This window comes from Ambystoma mexicanum, chromosome 1p (genome assembly GCF_040938575.1).
Source record: "Ambystoma mexicanum isolate Mex_15411 chromosome 1p, UKY_AmexF1_1, whole genome shotgun sequence".
Taxonomy (NCBI): Eukaryota; Metazoa; Chordata; class Amphibia; order Caudata; family Ambystomatidae; genus Ambystoma; species Ambystoma mexicanum.
Window position 1 is genome coordinate 1,242,854,310 of NC_090921.1, and position 23,251 is coordinate 1,242,877,560.

Here is a 23,251-nt window from a genome sequence, read left to right on the forward strand (position 1 = left end):
TTAAGGGCCGATTTATGGAATTATTTGCGTGTAAAATCGGGGATTGGCACGCCATTCTGTGCGCAAATCCATGTTTGTCCATTCATGGAATCGACTGCTCAGGACTTTTCTGGGACTTGCGTGGAGTTCGTGCAGGCTTGGCACGCATCTCAGAGCCGTTGAGCGCCTTGCGTGATATATCTCTCAGAGCATGGGCATGGCTTGCGCAGAGGGCTTCGAAGGTGTGGAACACAGAAAACGGAGCAGAATATGCAAAAAAGTGGGCGTTAATAGGGATGGGCCGTAGGCAATCCCTCGCACCCCGACAATTGTGCCAAACAACACGTATTCATGGAACCACCTGCATAGCCTCTTGTCATAGTAATTGACATGCAAACCCCTCGATCTCTATGCTACCTGAAGTCAGGCATACTTTTGTATTTTGTATTTTATTCAATTTATATAGCCCTTTACTCCAAAGTGCTTTACATAAGAACAGTAAATATACAGCAAGCATTAGATGTCAAATGAACCACAACAAGATAACAGCATAAAGAGCAACTTACAGTAATGTAGCGGTGAGGAAGGTGTGGGAGGGGCGAGGTGAGCAAGGGAGTGGTAGGTGTAAGAGAAGGTAAGTACGGGGGAAAGAGCAGGAATGTGAGGGGGAAGAGCAGAGAAGGTGAGACAAGAGTCCAGCGGGGGGAAGGGAGGAAGGGGATCGGAGGGATGGAGAGGGTAGGAAGAGGAGGAGTAAGAGGTAAGGGTAAAGGGGAAGTGAGGAGGTAGGGAAAGGTGGGGTGTTAGGAAGGTGAGTGGAAGAGGTAAGATTTTAAAGAAGAGCGAAAGGAAGGGTAGGAGGGAGAAGAGCGGATGTGAAGGGAGAGGCGGTTCCAGTGGAAGGGAGCAAGGAGTTGGAAGGAGCGGAAGCGGGAGGGGGCACAGGGTGGAGGAGGAGGATAGAGTAGGAAAAGATTAGCAGAGCGGAGAGGACGAGAAGGGGTGTAGAAGGAAAGAAGGGAGGAGAGGTAAGGGGGAGCAAGATCATAGAGGGATTTGAAGACAAGACAGAGGAACTTGAACTTGAGTTGGGAGTGGAAAGAGAGCCAGCCTAGAGAGGTGAGGGAGGATGGGATGGAATCAAGAGGTGAGAGAAGGCATAGGGAGCGGATGGCAGAGTGGTAGATGGATTTGAGAGGGGAGAGATGAGAGGAGGGGAGTCCGAAGAGAAGGGATGAACAGTAGAAGAGCCTGGAGAAGAGGAGGGATGTAATTAAAAGTTTAGTGGTGTGGAAGGTAAGGAGGGGTCCAATTTTACAAATGTTATAGAGGTGAAAGCGACATGATTTAGCAGTGAGAGAAATGTGGTGAAATAGGGAGAGGTGAGGGTCAAAATGGAGACCGAGGTTGCGGGATTGGGGAGAGAAGGAGAGCTGGGTGGGGGGGAAAGAGAATGAAGTTGAATAAATACTCGCGCATAGGAATCAGAGCGCAGAGGTGGGTTTACATGTGAGATATAGGGGTGGGTCTACACAACCAGGGATACAATCTAACTTAGAGGTGCACGTACTCAGTGTAGCATGGTGCAGAAACGGTTTACGGGGTTCACATCACAGATTTTCTGAGTTTTCAGAGTTATGATTTTTCATACGCATGTTGTCGGTGTTCTGGCAACAGTTACAGGGGAACCCTGTGAAGGGTTTATGCTTTGCGTGGGGGCATGTCCGGGGCGTTTTGAGAGTTTCTGGCACGATTTGGGAATACCGTTACTTTACGCAGCGAATTCCATGAACACGCTGGGGGTGCATTTTTTATTCCAGACGCAGGCTTGCGCAGTGTCCATCTTGGCGCAAGTCCCTTGCAGGATTTCTACACACATTTCATTAATCGGGCCCTAAATCTGCACATCACATGAAAACATCTTAATTAAAAACAAGGTCAGCAGGCATGTCATCTAGAAGTCCAAGGGCATCCTTTATTATGCTTTGCATGTACGTCAGGATGGCTGAGGGAGAATGATGAAGATGAGGTGGTCAGGAGGAGAGGAACTAGAGGGTTGCAAGGCTGATGAGCTTTACCCAACCACTGACTTCAAAGCAGCGGTAGGCATTAGCACGTCCTCTCCATTTGGTCAATGCCTTGTCCATTCATGATATGATATGATATGATATGAGAGTTTATTTCTATAGCGCCTATACACAATGTGTTTCAAAGCGCTTCAAGGCAAGGAAGGGAACAAGGGAAAATACGACGACATTCTTACCAGCCAAGAACAGTAAGGATGTGAAATTAACTATCGTACTCGGCCTGATGACATTTCAGATAGTGCAAAGGCTAAGACATAGATAAGGAAGGGAGGGGGAGAGTGGGAAGGAAATGGAAACAGACAGGCGACGAGCGTACCAGGCCTGACAACATTTCTGGTAGAGCTGGAGGAAAACAAAAGGTGAGGGAGAGGGGTGCAGAAAGGTATGGGAGGAACAAAACAAGTGACTATCGTACTAGGCCTGACAACATTTCAGATAGTGCTGGAGGGAGATGGGGGGGACAGTAAGGGTGTAGGGGAGCGACAGACGAGGTTGGTATCATAGTAGGTCCAGGGGCATTTCTGATAGAGTAAGTGCATAGAAGAAAGTAAGGGGAGGAGGGGAGGAGATAGGAAAAGGGAGAGAGGAGGGGAGAAGACAACAGAGAGTAAGCAGTCAAAAAGAGTGGAGAAGCAAGAGAGGGGAGCGAATACAATTGCAGACGTCAGTAGTAACACATAATGTTGCAAGCCAGGATACAAGATGAAGATGGAACAGCATGATTCAGGGCCACCATGAGTACAAGATGCAAAGGAAGTCCAGCATGAGAGTTGAGAAAGGGTGACACACCGTGAATCAATGAAGTCCATAAAAGTAAAATCCAGCATTGACCACAAGGCGCTGATGGTGAAACCAGAATGTATCAGGACAGACTCCTGTGTGCAGGAAGGGGGGGTGCACAAGGGAACAACACGGGGGGCCAGAGAGCGTGGGGATGGCCTGAGGGGACAGAGGGTGTAAACACATGTTGGTGCATGCATACATGCTGTTTTAGCAGGGGGTCGGACCCTGGATCCTCCTGGTCTGAACAGGTCCAAACAGCAATAGCCCTTTTCTTTGACTGCCCTTCACTTTGGACGCCCGGGTGAGAGACACCCTTCACCTAAGAGTTAAGAGCAGGAAGGAAGAGGCAGGGCTAAGGTGGTGCTTAGGTCAGGTGACCTAGATCCACTTACACCTGCTCCCCAGCTGCAAAGGAAAAGAGGCTGGAGGGATCCTTAAGTAGGGAAAAGAGCAGCAAGCAGGAAGGCACCAGGTGGGCGTGGCTTGCTAAGTGGTGAAAAGGAGCAACAAGAAGGAAGGCACCAGGTGGGCGGGGCTTGCTAAGTGGTGAAAAGGAGTGGCAACCAGGAAGGCACCAGGTGGGCGGGGCTTAGGCCAGGTGACCTAGTTCCACTTACACCTACTGCCCAACTGAAAAGGAAAAGTAGGGAGAAGAGCGGGAAGCAGGAAGGCACCAGGTGGGCGGGGCTTGCTAAGTGGTGAAAAGGAGCGGCAACCAGGAAGGCACCAGGTGGGCAGGGCTTAGGCCAGGTGACCTAGATCCACTTACACCTGCTCCCCAGCTGCAAAGGAAAAGAGGCTGGAGGGCTCCTTAATTAGGGAAAAGAGCGGCAAGCAGGAAGGCACCAGGTGGGCGGGGCTTGCTTAGTGGTGAAAAGGAGGAGCAAGAAGGAAGGCACCAGGTGGGTGGCACTTGCTAAGTGGTGAAAAGGAGCGGCAACCTGGAAGCTACCAGGTGGGCGGGGCTTAGGCCAGGTGACCTAGATCCACTTACACCTGCTGCCCAGCTGCAAAGGAAAAGAGGCTGGAGGGCTCCTTAAGTAGGGAAGAGAGCGGCAAGCAGGAAGGCACCAGGTGGGCGGGGCTTGCTAAGTGGTGAAAAGGAGCGGCAATGAGGAAGGCACCAGGTGGGCGGGGTTTAGGCCAGGTGACCTAGATCCACTTACACCTGCTCCCCAGTTGCAAAGGAAAAGAGGCTGGAGGGCTCCTTAAGTAGGGAAAAGAGCGGCAAGCCGGAAGGCAACAGTTGGGCGGGGCTTGCTAAGTGGTGAAAAGGAGCAGCAAGAAGGAAGGCACCAGGTGGGCGGGGCTTGCTAAGTGGTGAAAAGGAGCGGCAACCAGGAAAGCACCAGGTGGGCGGGGCTTAGGCCAGGTGACCTAGATCCACTTACACTTGCTCCCCAGCTGCCTGCTTAGTGGTGAAAAGGAGCGGCAACCAGGAAGGCACCAGGTGGGCGGGGCTTAGGCCAGGTGACCTAGATCCACTTACACCTGCTCCCCTGCTGCCTACATGTCACAATAGAGTCTCTTCACAAGTCCTGACATCCACAGCAGCAACCATTTTCTGGTCCTTTTCTACACAGACAGCACCAGCAACATCAGCAAAGGTGAACGCGACCTCCGTGGCCCGTACAGGCTGCAAAGAGCAGAAGGAAATAAGCGTTCAGAGTCTGACAGAGCAACAAGACTATAACAAACTTTTCCCCTCTTCAGTGCTCGTAATGGTACATTGTGTTTCGATAAGTGGCTACTAAGAAACAATAAAGAAAAAAAACAGACATGATTTGAGATTGGCTAAGGGGAACCATTATTGGTGCATTGTTTCAAAATACCTTCTCTAAGTTTTGAATCGATACGTTTTAGTGATTTTCCTGAAAGTCAATAAGTACGAAACTTCTATTGGCTCAACTATAGTCATTTGTGTTTGACTGACATTGGCTCTCCTCCAATGAAAATCTTAAATAGACAGTTGTGATGATAAAACAGTAATGTTTAATTCGCTGCATTTTTAAGAACGTAGGCAGTGAAACCTTACCGTAGTTGAGGTAGAGAAAAAAATGCAATATAATGTATTTGAAGCAGAGCTAGAAATCTGAAATAGGATATAGGAATAGGTGGAAAATTGGAATAGGGAAGTTTGATTATTTAGGGCATCACAGTGCCTGTTGGAGGCAGGCAGGAGGTACCATTCAGTGACTGTAACTGAGAGTTCCATATTTCTGTGGCTATTAATACTGAGGGAGAATTCCACTGACCACCTAGAATGAAATAGCTCGCCAGACCCTACTAAAGAAATTCAAAACTTGATTTTCTGAGACCACGAGCAAAGGTAAAATCAGCGGTTATCTTACATTGAAAGAATTCTCGTTTCTAAATTCCCCAAACCCTAGAATACTTAAGAAATTTATTCCTAAAGGTTCACAGAATCACCACAATTTCACCTCCCATCCAAGCCCCCTTGTAGACCTCTTGGTGTGGATTCTAGCAACCAAGCCCAAATAAAAATAATAGCAGAGGATGCACCTTTTGCTATTTGTTCTCGTTTGTCAAATGCACAAACTCCCAAATAACCGAAGGTGACCTGTGTATTTCAGCGGGGCTGTGCAGCAGTACAACAGATGTGCTGGCCAGCCCAATTACCTACTTCAGTGTCAAGATTGTGTTCTCAACACTAATTTCTGACAGGCTCTCTGATAAATCAACTTCTGGGGCACCGGTGGTCCAGGGATGAATATCAGTTTCTAAACCATCAATCAACCCCACACCTCTGGTACACAAGAAGGGATCTGAACAGATTGGAAACACAAGCAAATTATAAACCTCCTTGTCCAATTTTGGTAACATGGACTGAATTGCAGGCTTATCTCCGATTGGTCGTGGATCGTTGGTTAGTTGCAACGCAGAGAAAATACAATTATTACCCAATGATAAAAAGACTGTCCAGTAAAGGTTGTATAAAAATATCAATTTTATTATTATCACAACAGACAGTTCTAGCACACTACAAAATACACCCCACCCTGCAAAGGAATGCAGAGGACAGACAGTTTCAAAGAAGGAAAAGGGATGCACTCTGGATACTGACAGGAGGGTAGTCGGTATATTAATTAATCTTGATAGTTTAAGGATACTTGGTTTCAACACAAAGGGAGCAGTGGGTCATAAAATGTCACTAGGGGCCTTCAGAGAAGGCCCAGGGGGACAGAACCACAATGTACCTTGTGCTGTGGATGTTCTTAGTTCTCAACAGGTTCAAGTCAGTTTCAGGGTGCTTTGCAGCTTCTGCAACAGAGATCAAGATGGGAGACAGCTGCAGATATCAGGCTGCAGGCAGTTCGGTGAGCGAGGCTGGACGGAAGGCTGCAGGCTGGTTTACACGGCAGTTCAGGGTCAGGAATTGTTGTCTTTGTGCTCTTCAGTGGTTCTGAAGCACTGGTCGAGGCGTCTCGGATCGCTTTAGCGACTGCCGCATAACAACAGTTAGTGGTGCAGTCGGTTGCAGCTTGAGGGGCTCAACAGGCTCAAAAATGTCCTTTAAGGCGGACACCGGTAGATGCTTGTTGATGCACTTCTCCTGGCTTCTTCCATGGCTTGTGCCTTCCTTTAAGGCAGACAGCCCAAAGCTGAGGAGAATGTTGCTCACAGCTGCCTTTTCCTTTGTTTGGTTCAGAGACTGTATGGCACTTTCCACCTAGGAAGCTTGCTGCACAGCCTAGTAGGGCATGCTGTGTGCTAGCTGGTTACCGGTACTGGAGCTGCTGTAGGGTCCTCTGGATTCAGTATCTTCGTCTGTTCCCTGGGAGATGTTTAGATGAGGGATCTTGCTTCCCTCTTGGAAATCCTGGCCTTCCATCACTGGCGGAAGATGTAAGGCAGACTGTACCTTCAGTCAGGGTCCAATGCAGAGTTCTTCATTCTGCTTCGAGTTAAGACTTCAGATGATCTGCACGAAAGATGGGCTCAACCCTCTTTTAAAGCCAAATGGAACACAGGGATCTGTGTAGGCTACGCCTACCTTAACAAACCAATCCTGGGTCCCCACCAACAATCTCCTGTATGCATGAGATCATAACCAGAGTGCTTTGCAACAGAAAAGGAAAAGGGGTGAAAACATGTAATACTAAGTCCCACTCTTCTTCCTGTCTGCAATGGATCAAAGGGTCTCTTTGGTCAATGGAGCTCTGTGTGATTCCTGATTAAAGTGGCAGGTCTCCCTTGAAGTTGCAGTGGGACCAGACATTCTGGCGCTGTCAATACACATACTCGTACCTTCTGAATGAGTTACACCTGCAGGGATGACTACTGTAATACACAAAGTCCCAGACATGACATTTCACTCTCCATTGATGCTAAGGGCAGGAGCTGGCTTCAGGTTGACACAGTGCATATCAAAGGTCGTTGGGGTTTCCTGTGTCATTTGTTAACCTCTGCAGCCAGGCCCCATGTGGGCCTGTTTGAATTAGACTCTGATTAGTATGCAAAGCTACCAGCAGCATAGGTAAACAAAATGACAGGGCAGATCCATGGAACCTTTGTTCGTTAATTAGACAGGCCATTACAGGGGGAAGGTCTTGGCCCTCCCCCTTCTGAGATGAGATGGTATAATCCTGGCTGTCAAATCACAACTAAATACTCTAGGGGGAACTGCGCCTGTAGGCTAGGTCCACCCAGAGTACACAGGTCTAGGTGTATGTCGTGCAGTGAGCATTGGAAAATGTGTGGGGAGTAGCCCCACACATTTTCTGGAGGTTGATCTACCCTCATTCAATTTCATTTAACATTTTAAAAAATCCCAGGTGAGCACACACCCACTGTGCGTATGGTCAAATTCCTGACTGGCTCCCTTCGCCCAGGTGATTGCTGGCAGCACATTTTAAACTGACAGCTCTTAAATGGCTTTTCACTGTTAAATGAGGAATAGAAGTACAAGTGAGAGAACAAAGGTTCATACCCCTGATGTTACACTTAAAAAAATACATGACAGGGTCAGGAAGGACTATATCACACCTTGTGAATTCCCCAGCAACTGTTGCAAAAAGGCCCAGAGCAATGTGTTCCTTTTGCATGCTTTTTAATATGCATCCCACTTTTGGATTCGGTTCATAAATTCAAATGTGCAGATATTCCCCCTTATGTGGGCAAATGTGCCACGGTGTTGGAAAAGGACTTCTGAATGTGTGCATGGAGGGTTTCTACCTTTGAATGGTTTTTGTGCATAGAGCACATCTTGTTTTTAGGGAAATGTATGGGTGCACTAGTGCATTTCATCACTTGTGCCCAACAATATTTTCAGAATCTGGCCTGCTATCTCTGACTGTGGCTTTGTTTAGAACCTGTTTCCAAGCATATTGATGTATTTATTTAACCATTGGCACAACAGGCATTAGCCTTCTCAAAGGACACTACGGATGTTTTAAGACTTCTGTAAGCTATGGCCTCTGACCCAGACAACGAGCAATTGCATTCATATATACCTGTAATATTCATCTGAAGTTTAAAAGCTTTGGATAAATATTATGTGAACAACAGGGCGATTCAGTTCTTGGACCTTTGATATTTAAAAAAGATCAACATTGTACACTGATCTATACTATGTGTACTGAAAGGACTACTTTGAATGTTCAAGCAGTCACCATCCAAAAGTCCTAAAGGACAACTTACCTTTTGGATAGTCTTGAGCTAGCCGAGGAAATGTTTTGGATAAGGAAGTTTACTTTAAAGAAGCAGACTAACTAGCCAGCAAGTTATTTTTTAATTTTTTTTATTTTACTTGATTCAATTTACAAAAGAAATTTTTACAAGAAAATAGAAATTTTTCCTCCTTCCCTACTTTAAATTGTATGTTCCAACCCAAAGATAAATATCGACAATGAGCGAAAGAAAAAAGAAAAAGCGAGAAGAAAGAAAGAAAGATTCCTTGACACCAGACTGGTTGTGGTCGTGGGTGGCCTAACGATGGAATGGTCCGTCGCCCTTCCAGTCTGAGTGTAGATAGGATAGGAAGGGGTCTCCAATTGGTCTCATTCCTAGATTTCAAGTTTCAAGTTTGTGAAAAATTGTGAGACCGCAATCACATGAGAGGTGTTGTCTCCTTCTATTAGTTTATTCCACCAGTCCTCTTCTCCACATATAGTCGACTCCTTGAATATGTGGCCAAGGTGTCTACTTCTCAGGTCCGTCAAATTTGTACATGCCAATAGTAGATGTCTCAGTGTCTCAATTTGATCTGTTTTTTTACAGTAACGACAGCTGTTTTCCAATTAAATTTTTCTTATCACTCTGATTTCATTTGTTAACACAAGGTTCATTCGGAAGCGCATAAACGTATTTCTTAGACGTCTGTTTGGGAACTTTTTTAGATAGTTTGACATATCATTTATGCCCCTTGTTGTAGGCGGCTGGTGGTTTATTAATTTGCTTCGGTTTTCCAGAGATGTCGTCTGAATCCAGTCTTGTTCCCACAGTTTTTGTTTAACTTTATCTGGATTTTGTATCAGTTCTTCCTCCGAGCTATCTATCTCGTCCAAAGTTTTTTGATTTTCTATCTCCCAGTTCGTCAGAAGGTTACTTCTATGATCTTCAAGTTCATCACAGATAATAGTAGCTACATTTGGACATTTGCTGATTTTAATCTTTCTGTATAACATTATTGTATTTCTTACCACCATCGACTCTAATGATTGTAGTCCCAATTCTTAGCGTCTAGTTGAAACAGGTGTCGATGCTGGTAGGTTCAATGTGCTTCACCAAAAGAGCCCTTCAATACGCTTCCAGAATTTTCACGGGATCATCAGCATTGCATTTGCTCTGTATGTTAGGGATGGTACCACTTTTCCCTTATAGAATTGTATCAAGGGAATTATTGTAAATTTACAGAATCTTCCGTCTATCATTTTAGCCTGAGTGGCCAATTTCTTTGTTTTTTCCAAGAGATGTTCTTGCATTGGGCACTCTTGTTTGTTGTTGCTAAGGATTACCCCTAGGTACTTAAATTCTTTCACCTGTTCGATCCTCTCCCCTTCCAAAGTCCAACTGAAGTTATCAGTGTGTGGGTTATGTTTTTCCATGATCATGATGGTTTTAGTTTTATTGATTTCCAAATTGTTCTTCTTTATATAAACTGTCAACTCGTTTAGTTGGCGCTGAAGTCCAATAGGTGTGAAATCCAATAAAATAAGATTGTCTGCGTAGAGTAATCTAGAGATCTTAGATCTTCCTACTGTGGGTGGAAATGAGCGGATCTCTAGTTCTCCATCTTTAATATCCCAGAGGTATGAATTAAATAGCGTTGGGGCAAGAGGGCACCCTTGCTTTACTCCTCTGGCCATGGTGATTTGTTCTGAAAGGCACCCTGCTTGGTTTAGAAGTATTCTAATAGAGGTCTTTTGATGAAGAGCTCTACTGGGTTCCAAGATCCCTTCTGGGCAGCTTTTTGTTCTTAGTTTTTCCCATAGGATTTCCCAGTTGACCTGGTCGAAAGCCTGGACTAGGTCAACAAATGCCAGGTGTATTTTTGGGCTTCCTTCATAGATCTTACTTTTTAAGATGCTTAACAGCAAGATTTTTACAGCTGTCCCTGCATCCTTCACAAACCCAGATTAAAGTGGATCTTCATTGCCCGAGGTTCTTGCCCAGTTTTGAAAGTTTTCCAGGAGTGGTGAGCCAAAGATTTTTCCAACCACATCGAGGAGAGCTATTGGGCGATAGTTCTTAGGTTCCTCTCTAGGGCCGTGTTTATATATCGGCACAATAGTTGCCGTTGTCCATGAGGTGGGTATGGATCTATGGAATGTACACTTCTTTATACCTTCATGGATAAATTCCACCCATTCTTCTTTATTTTCTTTTAAATCGGTGTTTGTGATGCCGTCTGGGCCAGGGGCCCTCGAGTTGTTTAAACGGACTAGTTTTCTCATGATGTCGTCCCGCTCCCATGTTGTCGCCCAGGAGATGTTTGAGGGAGCAGATGTTGTTGTATTTTGCCATCCAACTTTCTGGAATAAATTACTGAAATGTTTCGTCCAGGCCTCTTCTCCGACAAAATTATTTATTGCATTTGCTTGGGTCCCCGAAGTTTTTCTTATCAAGGTCCAAAAATCTCTGGATTTCCTGATACATATCGTCCTCAGCATTGTGGCAGCGTCTGCCTGGGCAATTGTTGCTCTATGAAGCCATAACCAGCTTTTATAAGACCTTTCCGCCGCTTTTACTTGGTTCTTCATTTCCGGGGTATTTATTTTTCTTGCAAGACGTTTAAGTTTTCTTAGTTTTTTCCTCTCCTCCACAATGCATTTGTTAAATTCGTGTATATGGTTTTTTATCTCACGATTGGGCCACACTTTTTTGTTTTGTTTTCATAGATTTTTAATAGTGGACGATAGTCAATGTTGTCTTTTTCTATTATCGATCCACTTTGTCGATTTAATTTGCATATGGCAGTATATGTAGTTGTTAGTTCTTCCACTGCCTTTGCTGACATTCTTAGTCTTGTGCCTCCTTTGCACTCCTCAATCTCAGCAGTCATTGTTGGCCTGAGAGTCCTTATATGTGTCCATTTTGCCTTTAATAAATTGTGATCACTATTAGATGTTTTTACCACCTCAAAATCGACCATAATCCTCAGCATTTCATTAGAGACAAATATGTGATCTAAATGTGCCTTCTGGTTGTTTCTTTCCCACGTCGGAAATCACTGAGCATCGTTGTTTCTAAACTGTGGAGGTTCCATGCTGACATCACCCCCTTCCATAGGTGGCCTCGGACCATGTTTAGGGGAATTTTTTTCATAGTTCCCTTAACAACTTTGGTTTTAGGGCAGACCGCGTTCAGGTCCCCACAAAGAATAATACATTTCGGGGCCCATTCTAAGTGTGTTTTTTCTAATATGCTGTTTCCTATTTTCAGAAAGTCTTCGTTCTTAATTGCCGCAGGATTCCAGTAGGTATTTATCAAGACAATTATTTCGTATTTTGCGCTTTTTTGATTGTTGATGTCTATCGATGTTTTTCTCCATCTTAAAACGGATACTTTGAAGTGGGCGTTAGAGACTTCTGTTTTTATATGTTGGATTCCCACACCTGATCTAATGGCCGTCATTAACCCTGATGCTGGTTGACCCTTGCCGGAAAAGGTTGCTGGGGTTAGGAAGGTTTCATATCCCTCCAAAAAGGGTTTATGGGTTAGCCATGTCTCTTGGAGACATAAGATATCAAACTCCCCAAGATTGACGTCACTTTCTGCCAGGAGGTGGGTGAAGCCTCTGGTGTTCCAACTTCCCATTACAATGGTATCAGTCCCATCTTCCGTCCCTCCTCCCAGCACTTGGTCCGTGGGCTCCCTAACTTCTCTGGATGACAACAAGTTAATGATGGCTTGATGTATAAAGTGCTTGTCAAAACGGGTGTGGTCCTCACATAGGAAGCACATGTGTAATCCAACACAGAGGGAGACTGATGAAAAATCTCTAGTGTGTATAACAACGTTCTCCAGATGTAGCAGGGAGATTTAAAAACTGGTTAGAACTAATTGGCATAGTCAATCATATTTGGAAGAATTCTAAGGTGGGTTACCTCTATTTGCTTTCAAAAGAGGAAAACAAAAACGTGCGCAAGTGAGATGATTAATCATCGCCCCCCCATCATGACCACGTCGGTCTGGCACTAATAACAGAACATTTTCCTTGTGGCCAAAGTTCCTCCAGCGCAAGCACAAAAAAAGCTTACAGCAATAGAATATGGTGACTTCACATGGCATTTACATAAACATACTAAATGCAAAACAATCAATGTTGTTTACATGATCACTTGTTCCTACAAAATACATTATGGGTAAAAACTTGAATTACCCAAATGCTAGCGGGAAAAATCTCAGAATCAGGGCATTCATAGACTAAATAGATCATAGTCACTCTGATATGGAATGGCATGCAATAGAAATAGTAGCTCAAGAGAAGCATACATCCATTTTTTTTAATGAAACTTTCTATCCTGGAACAACACTGGATTCAAAAAATCAGGTCCCAAAGGAAGGATTTAATTACAACATTGATTGGTCAATACTGGTGTAGTACCATTGATTAATAATGTCTCCTTTCCACAATTGACTGATACTATGCAGTTTGTTTGGTGAAGTGGGGTAAATGGAGTGGATGTCTTCATGCTAGAATTTAAATGTGGCAACTATTGTTTATTTTAATCACTTGGCCACATGAGTCTCTATCTCTAGGATGTTTTATGGGTAGATATAGGAACAGTCGAATAGACATGGTTCTTTGCTATGTCCTTATTTTGTTTCAATTGTAAAATCTGCTTTTCATGAAATGTTTCCTGAATTTGTTCTGAATTTCAGAATGGGATCACAGTTCCTTTTAGAACATATTTGAGTCTGTGAATTTGATGTTAAGCATGGCTGTCCTTTTCTGGCACTCACATTCAGTTTATTGAAAGTTTAGTGATTACGTGCTGATTTCAGAATGGGACAATTACTTATTTGGGTTTGGATTGGGTTTGTGATGCCCAAATGATGCGTAGGTATGTAATGTCTGGGACTCGCATCCAGTGATTTTAAATCTCTGTACTTAACATACTGGGTTTTCATCACCCAGACCTGAGCAAGTGAACCTAATGCACAGGTTCCCTGAACTGGCAAGGCATGGCTACCCGTGAATTGCTTTGTCATATAGCTGTGTGAGTCTTGGGACGGTTGTTCTCCATTGTCCTGCTTTTAACAAGCTTTGTGAAGGGACGTGAATTAGCTGATTGAATTTGCTTATCATATTTGTAGCAGCCCTGTTATAGTATAAAAGGAGCTGTTTTAAAGCGGCATACCAACGTTCCGGCCTATGAGAGGAGTTCCATGCTGGGTGCCTTATATATATATGAATTCATACTCTCCCCATCAAAGTACCAGCGATATATTTTCATGTGATGGGAAATTAGGTTCTTCAGTGATTGAAGGTGCACATTCCTTCTGCACATGTGTTTTTGATTAAAGAGTCATAGATAAGTGATTTTAAAGAAACGTTTTTTGTATATTATGCACAACACTCTTAAATGGATTACCTCTTACCTAACGCATCAGTCCAACTCCAGCTTCTCTTGAACATAGAAAACGTTCATTGATCTCCCCTCTCTTTTGGCATCCCTCAAGGCTTTTCTCTTGATCCCCTACTACCCACCCTTTACAACTCCTCTTTTGGTCATTTTTTTCACCTCCTTTTGATTACAATGCCACCTCTTTATGGATGACACTCCAAACGTCTGCTTCTCTACTTTTACTCCACCCTCTCTGCCTATCTGCTATGCAGTAGTGCCCCCGGATAGCTCTTCCTTGTCTTTTACAGAACTACTCCAACACCAAAGTAATCTACCTTCCTGCCTCTAGTACCCCATCCCCTTCCTTCACCCATCTTTTTCCCCCTCAATTTACTCTCTCTGTCCCCCAAGTCATACAACATTGGGATCTTTTTTCACAGTGTATTTTACCAATGCATTACTCATACCTCAACTGAAGCCAGGATTCCCATGCTTAACATGTACCTACCTTTCCAACAAGTCCAACAGAACACTCAGCCTGCTCTTTGTAGTCAGTCTACTTGACTCCTTCTTGGCCTCCTTCTCTACTCCTTCGCACAGCTTGATTAGGTGCACACTATTGCCACCTATACACTATACAACCTTCCCTGCTCTTCTATCACCGCCAAACACCGGCTCATTGCTGCCTGGCTCTCAATGAAAATCTGGTCCCTCCCTCAGTTTCTCCTGTTTGTTTTCAAATCTCTGCATGGGTTTGCTCCATCCTACCTTCCAACACTGTATTCTCCCATGCACTCTCCACTTTTCGTCACTTCCAAATCTCTTCATCCCCTTTCCTTCTGTTGCTGCCTCTTGCCTCCACTCCTTGACACTTCTTGGCCCGCTTCATTGGAACTTGCTTCCCCGTCATGTTGAAAACTCTACTACTATTCATTAATTCATTACTTCATTCACTAAATCTACCCCCCTAAACCAAGAAGGAGCAGCCTCTACTTATATGTCTCCTCCTCCCTGACCAACCTGCACCCACCTTCACTGATCATGCCAACTAACCTGCATCTACCCAGTGCCCTTGGCCCTCTGTACCTAACGTTTGTCTTGTCCCCATCTCTCTGTAACATGAATTCCTCATCATCCACTGGCCAGTTACTACGGGTCCAACCCTATAATGTATGGCACCTGATTAGGGATTGCACTGCAAAATGTTGATTGGTTTATAAGTGTTTCCGGTGCAATACGATTTGTGTAAATTAGAGTAAGTTCAGGCAAGATTCGGGAATGCCAATGAGTCTTATAGGATAAACAGTTCTACTAACGGGTTTGGAGATGCAGAAGTTTGCCCTGTTTTACGTACCACAGGACCCACTTTTCCAGAGCATAAGAGGCCTTGCTGGAGTAGATGACCCAGCAACTGAGAACCGATTTTGAACTTCCCTGGACTTATTTTAGGATCTTATATTTTTGGATTCTTCTTTGATGTTTGATTCCCTTATGTCGCGTTTCTTGTTTTCTACTCCAGGCTATGTAACTAATATGTTCTAGTGCCAAGGGGCTCCTGTGGTGGTAGTGTGCTCTATCAAAATTAATTGCATGGCGTGGTTAGGATTTATTGGCATCTAGATAGTACTGCTATGATGTCCCAGAATGGCTTTTGTCTATCAAATATGATTCCCATGAACGTAAATTCCAACAGTCACCACATGCACTTCCCATGTCATCTGATATTATATAAATGGAATTCAAGGGGAAGAACACTTCCAGAGACGTTGGAATACTCCTTACAAATGAATGCCGGGTGATACAGGGAGAGATGTGGTTCTGATGTGTTTATGCCAACTGTATCCACAAATAGAATCACCATAAAGTGATATGTTCATGTATGGCACTACACTTTCACTCCTAGCAACTTCAGAATGGAGAAGATACATTCTGCAACATTACTTTGAGGAGACAACAATGGTACTTTGAGGAGACAACAATGGTAATCAGATTTATTTTCATGGAGTGCCTTAAAGGGAGTGCCTTAAAATAGTAAGTAGAGGTGACATTGCATACAGGAATAGGCGAGTGGGCGTGAGATGCAGAGGTGGTCACCAGTGTTCATCAAAGACAGGAGAAGTGGCACAGTCAACAGAGATCACCGCTTTCAGATGTACACATTTAGCTTTGAGCAGCTTTTGAAATCATGGGCAAAACCAAAGAACTTTATGATCTTAAGGAGGAATGTTCAAAAGATGATTCAAACATTGTTGTCTTCTTTTCCCAAGCAGTTCGGCGCTATCATCTCTATTGTTCAACCTGTATGTTAAGGTGCTGGGCAGTGTCACTTGGAGGCAGCCCCTGCAGTTCTAGCAGCATTCTTATGACACTCAGATGTATGTCTCTTTCCAAGGGAGCCCCGAGCTATCGCTCAAGTCCATGCAAACATGCGTGTCTGAAGTCATTTTTATTGAGGGAAGTTGGGTAAAGCTGAATACAGACCAGATGCAATTACAATTTGTGGATGTTGAAAGGCATGTGATGCAAGACCAGGGAGAGTGTGAGCCGCCATTGAATAACCACCTGCACCCCACCTCCACACCCAACAAGTACACTATCTAGGCTTCCTGTTTGACTGTTGCCTAACTTGCGTGCCCCGGTTCATCTAGTGGTAAAGCCTGGGTATTTTATTTTATCCCAGGAATATGAAATTGATTATTTTGCCTCATGATGCTTACTGGCTAAATGTTTTGGACCATTTGTTATTTTTTCAATAGGTATGATTTTTTTTCTCCATTATTATTGTCTGCACGTACATTCTTTTCATATCTTGGGTAGATGAGCAGAATGCCAGAAATAAGCTAAATTAAAAAGATAGCAAGTTTGTTATGTTATTAGAATTTGTACCATGCACTGCTGGCATTTGTATGATCTCGATGCATTCTGGCAGATCTGGAAGAGCCTGGGTGGGTTTGTGTAGTTGGTGGCAGGAGAGGGAAAGGCAACGTTGCAATGTGTTCTGTTGAGGATGCAGATTGGGATGAGAGAGGGAGAGAGAGAAAGAGAGAGAGAGAGAGAAAGAGAGAGAGAGAGAGGGAGAAAGAGAGAGAGAGAGAGGGGGAAAGAAAGAGAGAAAGAGAGAGAGAGAGAGAGAGAGAGAGAGAGAGAGAGAGAGAGAGAGAGAGAGAGAGAGAGATTATGTATCTGGAAAACCCAGAGTGATCTAAAACGTGTGTGTGTGTGTGCGTGCGTGCGTGCGTGCGTGTGTGTGTGTGTGTGTGTGTGTGAGAGAGAGAGAGAGAGACCTATCTACTTTATTATTGCTATTTGTCTGGGTGAGGTTTGAAGTATTCCCCACATTCTTGCATTGTTTTTCATGAAACCACAAAGAATGCTTGTGATGTACATTATGAGCCTATAAATTGTGTGTTCTTTTTCAATATTACCTCTATCACTTTGGTTAATGTTAATTCACTGTTTTGGCTATTGCTACCATTGAAAACCTCATCTGCAGGAAATGTGTGTGCTGGCCTTTTTAAAGAAGAACATGCTAAAGCAATTAGTACATGGCCCGGGGCTAACCTGTGCAGCCTTCCACATTTTTTAAAGGAGTCAATTGTATGTCCTATGAGCCATGTCATCTCTGTTCAATAGATAAAAAGGCATATTTTTTGTCAAGAGAAATATTTTATTTGATTATTCCCAAATTCGCTATTCCTTGAACATGGCACAGATTGGTCTGCCCAATTTTGGCCAGACAGATTTCTGGGCAATGAGCCATAGATACATTGTATAAGGGGATTCTTTGGGTTTTTAACCTGATATTATGAAGACAGATATATATTTATGGATAACGTGTTTACTTGAGGGCTGTGTTTCTCCTACTATTGTGAAGGATTGTCTTCTGGCGGCCGGATACAAAGCCCTGGCTTATTGGATTTTTATTAATAATGCAATAGTGCAGGTATTCCATCACTGAAATCGTGGTCTGCTAATCAGACCCGCTTTCCTCAAACTCCATGCCAATAGCACAGTGTCAAGCCTCCCTGATATTCTGCTCCTCCACTGCAGTGTTTCAGAGCCCGTTTAGAGGGCACAGGTGCCCTGCTTCACAGCAGCAATTACAGCATGATCATTGCTGACAGAAGCTTCTTTTAAATGTGAACGTCTGATCCAAAACCACAATAATAATGATAAACTACCACCCGGTGGCAGGGAAATCATGAAACATGAGCAGTACCCGGATTTTGGGATGGTGACTGGTATTTCATATAATTAATAAAGCCACATCTGATTTGTAGCATGCACATGTTTACAGCTCTTATTATTGTTATATTGAGGGTGTCAAGAACGTGGAAGCCCCCCCATCCAAAAAAAGGTTTTGAATTTAAACACGATTTGTTCACAGTAAAACATTTTTTACTGAGAAAAGTACCCTAGACGCAGATCACGGCAACATTAATAAGGATTTTAAATTATGGGGGCTGTTGATGGATTAGGTGGCACAGGATGCAATGATGTGTATGACAGAGGGAACCTAGATCTCTGTGTCTGTTTCAAACTTTGAGAATGTACGAATACGTCCTTGTTTTCCTGCACACCTGCAATGTGGATTTTAACTCTCCTTATATTGTAAGCATGTGTTTTGTACCAAGAACATTGTTGCCAATAAAAAAATATAAACAAATAACTAAATTTGAAAAACACAATACAAATAAATTGTCGTATGTCTTAATTTGCGAATTTTGGCTGTGTCATACTCACAGCTGTACATGAACGTATCTGGCACCGACACGAATCACTGTTTTAATCCTAAACCTAGGTAGTTTTCTGGTCCTGGCAAAAGTGTGCAACTGCTTGCTCTCAACTGTGTGGTTGACTCAGGTGGTAAGACCAAAAAAAAAATGGGGGACTCATCAGCATCAGATCAGAAGAAGGGACCCTATCTGAAAGTGAAATATGCAAATTCTATTCAATTGGACTTTCCTGATCAGAACATTTTTTCAAGATTTATGAGTATTTGCTTTTCATTAACAGCAGAAAAATAACTGCAGTGGAGATGTGTTTTATAAGAGTTGCTGGCATAGTATAACAAGTGTGTGCCTTTTAATCCCAAGAATCTGAATCGAAATCGTCTCTCCAGAGCAAAATCCCAGTATGAGACATTTTAGACATGCTTTGATGATAATTTCATGGGGATTTGCCGCCAGTATCTCATTCGGGGCTCTGTCGGATCCCATTAGAACCAGTGCTCTGTGTTAGGCGATCCTCTGCACACCAATCCACTGCACACCAGAATACCGCTCACATTTCCCCAACACCTCCCTCCAGGGTTCGAGGCTCATGTGATTCGGTTTTCCCAAAGGACCGAAAGCTCCGTACCAGATATGATTTACGGGCTCGATTGCAACCCTTCCTGCACTGGCAGTTGCCATGGAGAACATACAGCAGAAGAGGCGGCGTTACATCTCCACGCCGATCGGTCACTTGCTCACGTGATCCAGTTTGGCGTTCCTCACGTGACCTTGGTGGACGTCACATGACCCCGAAACGCTCAGTATATAAGGCTTGAGAGACGGAACACTCATTGCTTCTCAGCTGTCTTCAGACCCTGTTTGGCGTTACGTTTTGGTTTGCTTTCCTGGTTTACCTTGATCTTGGAACTCTCTCTTGGACTCCTTCGGATTACCCCTTTGTACCTTTGCTTGGAACTGTTAACCTGTTGCTGGATTTCTGACACGACCCTGACTTGCCTTTGGATCATCCCTTGGTACCTTGTTGAGCTTTTACGCCATTTCCCTTTTTGGGATTCAAGTCACGCCTTCAGTCCTACAGGTGGTTTATCCTGCATCCACACTTGTCTGCTGTCCTCATGCTCTAGGGACCGCCTCATCTGAGTCTCGAACCCCCCTCCTAGGTTTCCTGGGTTTTCCAAACACCTGATAGGTAAGGCTATTCAGATCCTTTGGTTATTGTGATTGTATACTGTAATTGCCTTGTACTTAACCTCGTTCTTTTTGACAGCAGCATTGGTGTTCCAGAGGTTCCGTGGATCCGGGAAGTAACATCTCCCACCTGTGGCCCCAAAGGTCGCACAGCGGGTTTCTTTTAGTCCCCCTGTGCATCACTTGAGGACGGAGGTTTCAACGGTCTACACGACACTTAAGTCAGAACAGACTGAGAAGCCATATAGTTGTGTTAGACAATGCAGGGGTCCACGGAAGAACCCATAGCTGCTTTAGTGCAGGCGATTACAGTATTAAGGGCAGATATGGCCGCCGCTAATACGGTGATTCACCAGAGGTTAGATTCTATACAGAGTGTTCAGCATTCTCTCCCTGCAGACCCTGAATTCGGGGATGCTAGCACTTCAACCACACCGCCTCCGTTGGCAAGTACCCCAACTCCAGCTCCGGTGGTCCTCCCAACTCCTTCCCCTTTGGCTGCTCCTGAACGTTATCAAGGTGATCCCAAGAAGTTCAGGACTTTCATCAATCAGTGCAAATTACATTTCTTGTGCAGACCTCTGGCATTTCCTAATACCACCGCCAAAGCCGCTTTTGCCCTTTCCCATCTGGCCGGGACAGCTGCCACTTCGGCTAACCCTTTATTGGAGAACAATAGTCCGGTTCTTTATGATTTTGATTTGTTGGTTCTAGAAATGTCTCGAGTCTTTGATACCAGACACAAGGAAAAATCTAGGGATTTGGAGTTGTTAGAACTAACCCAGGGCAGTGGGACTTTGATAGATTACATCACCCAGTTCAATCAATTGGTTGCCGAGACATCATGGCCAGAAAGCAAGCGGGCAGTTATATTTTATAGGGGGTTGAATAACGCAATGAAAGATGCCTTAGCAGTGATTCCTTCCATGCCCACACAGTATCAGGAACTAGTGGATCTTGCCCTGCTTGTGGATGCACGGCGATCAGAGTGCAGAGCTGAGTTGGGGGTTTCTTCCCACCCTACAGTTGTCAGTATCCCTGCTTCCAGTACTGAAGAACCTATGCAAGTAGGAGGTTTATGTAGCCCTATTACAACATCTGAGAGAGAACGTAGAAGAGTGGATAATGCATGCTTTTATTGTGGCACCACGGGACATTATGTGAAGGAATGTCCTCGACGTCCCAGGAAGAGTCAGGTTTTTCGGACAACTCGACCTTAGATCCGGAGACCAGGTCAAGTGTTCAGTCTTCATCTCCGGGTACCCCTCTTGCCTTTGCTCGTGTCCAGCCCATCTTTGTACAGGCCACTCTTTGTCCCTCTACAGGTATTTCTCATGCAGTCAGGATCATCATTGACTCAGGTGCCACTGGGAACTACATAGACATTGCGTTAGCCCATTCCCTCAATCTACCTTTAGTGGTAAAAACCCGACCTGAACCTGTTCAGGCCGTTGATGGCACTGCACTAGTCTCTGGTCCTGTTAGACACCAAACTGCACCTCTATTGTTGACCATACAAGACATTCACACTGAGACGTTAAGTTTTGATTTGATTACCACACCTCAATTCGGTATCATATTAGGAGTACCATGGTTACGTGAACACAATCCTCTGATTAATTGGCAATCAGGCACGGTGCTCTTCGAGTCTGAGATTTGTCAGAAGTATTGTCTCCCAACCCATCAAGCAACCGATACTCCTTCTCAGGTCTTGGGAGCCCTAGCTCAACTCACGTTGAATGATGATGGATCAGAGGTTGTGAATTCCCATACCGTTGGGGGGGTGGTGTCAGGGATTCCATCTGAGTATAAAGCATTCGAATCAGTTTTCGATTGCGGTTCTTCCGAGGTACTTCCTCCACACAGACCATATGGCTCCCCAATTGAATTAATCCCTAATTCCACCATTCCTTCGGGCAGGATTTATTCCTTGTCTCCCTCGGAAGAACAAGCATTGAAACAGTATGTACAGAACACCCTACGATTAGGACATATCCGCCCCTCTACTTCACCAGCTGCAAGTCCTATATTTTTTGTACCTAAGAAAGAGGGGGACTTACGTCCTTGTGTGGATTATCGGCGTCTTAACGCTATCACGAAAAAGGATAGATATCCAATTCCGTTAATCACACCTCTTCTGGATCACTTATCCCATGCTTCTGTTTTCACCAAGCTGGATCTTCGTGGCGCATACAATCTAGTGCGCGTTCGCGAAGGCGATGAGTGGAAAACTGCCTTTTGTACCCGTTACGGCTTGTATGAATATCTAGTCATGCCCTTCGGTCTATGCAACGCCCCGGCAACATTCCAGCGTTTTATGAATGACATATTCAGGGACATTCTGGACGTATACATGGTTGTTTATTTGGACGACATCTTGATCTTTTCACGGAATCTTGATGACCATGTAAAGCATGTCCGGGAAGTATTATCCCGTCTGAGGGAACATTCCCTATTTGCCAAACCCGAGAAATTTCAGTTCCATAAAACATCTGTTGAGTTTCTGGGCTTCCACATTACCCCTGGGGCATTATCCATGAACGAATCCAAGGTTAAAGCAGTCCTAGATTGGCCAGTTCCTCAAACACTCAAGTCATTGCAGGCCTTTTTGGGCTTTGCCAACTTTTATAGACGTTTTATTTCCTCCTTTTCCACTATTGTTGCCCCACTCACGGCCCTGACCAGCCCTCAGGTACCCTATCAATGGCAGAGGGAACATCAGGAATCTTTTGAGGCTTTTGAAAACCGCTTTCACTACCGCACCGGTGCTCCAGCATCCCAATCCCGATCTTCCATTCATAGTTGAGGCGGATGCTTCTTCTTTTGCTCTTGGTGCGGTATTGCCTCAGACATGTCCTACAACAGGCAAGTTATACCCGGTGGCATATCACTCCCGTAAGTTCTCCAATACTGAGACCCATTATACCGTAACGGAGAAGGAACTCCTGGCTGTCATGGACGCCTTTCGTGTCTGGCGCCATCATCTTCTGGGGGCTAAGCATCCAATCACTGTATACTCAGATCATTGAAATCTACAGGATCTGGCCTCATTGAAGTGCATCAATAGCAGACTGGTCCGGTGGCATCTTTTCTTTTCCACTTTTGATTTCCATATTATGCATCATCCTGGAAACTCACATGGAAAAGCGGACGCCTTGTCACGTTCCCTGGGTGGGGTCGAGTTGCCAACCTTCCCTGACACTGTTCTCGGAAAGAGTCATGTGATTTGTCTCTGCACTCCCTGTTTGTCATTGTTAGATTCTGTATGAGCTTGGACTAGCAATCATTCCGACCAACTGCGGGATTGGGACCCCGTTTATTCTGAGGGTTTGCCTTTCGTGCATGAACGTCTGTTTCTTCCCACACCTGACACTCGTATCTTGGCCCTTGAGTGGTCTCATGAGGCTCCCTTCACTGCCCATCCCGGTCAAGAGCGCACTTTGGA

The 23,251-nt window shown here is 44.5% G+C and overlaps 1 protein-coding gene across 1 annotated transcript in view; it reads right to left on the reverse strand.

The window, feature by feature from the left end:
* Positions 1 to 426: 426 nt before the first annotated feature.
* Positions 427 to 23,251, reverse strand: part of ASPDH (aspartate dehydrogenase domain containing) — a 575,720-nt gene continuing 552,895 nt past the window's right edge. Inside the window, exon 8 of the mRNA XM_069605013.1 lies at positions 427 to 4,485. Coding sequence (XP_069461114.1) covers positions 4,448 to 4,485 — 38 coding nt within the window. The 3' untranslated portion in view covers positions 427 to 4,447. The remainder of the gene's footprint in view (positions 4,486 to 23,251) is intronic.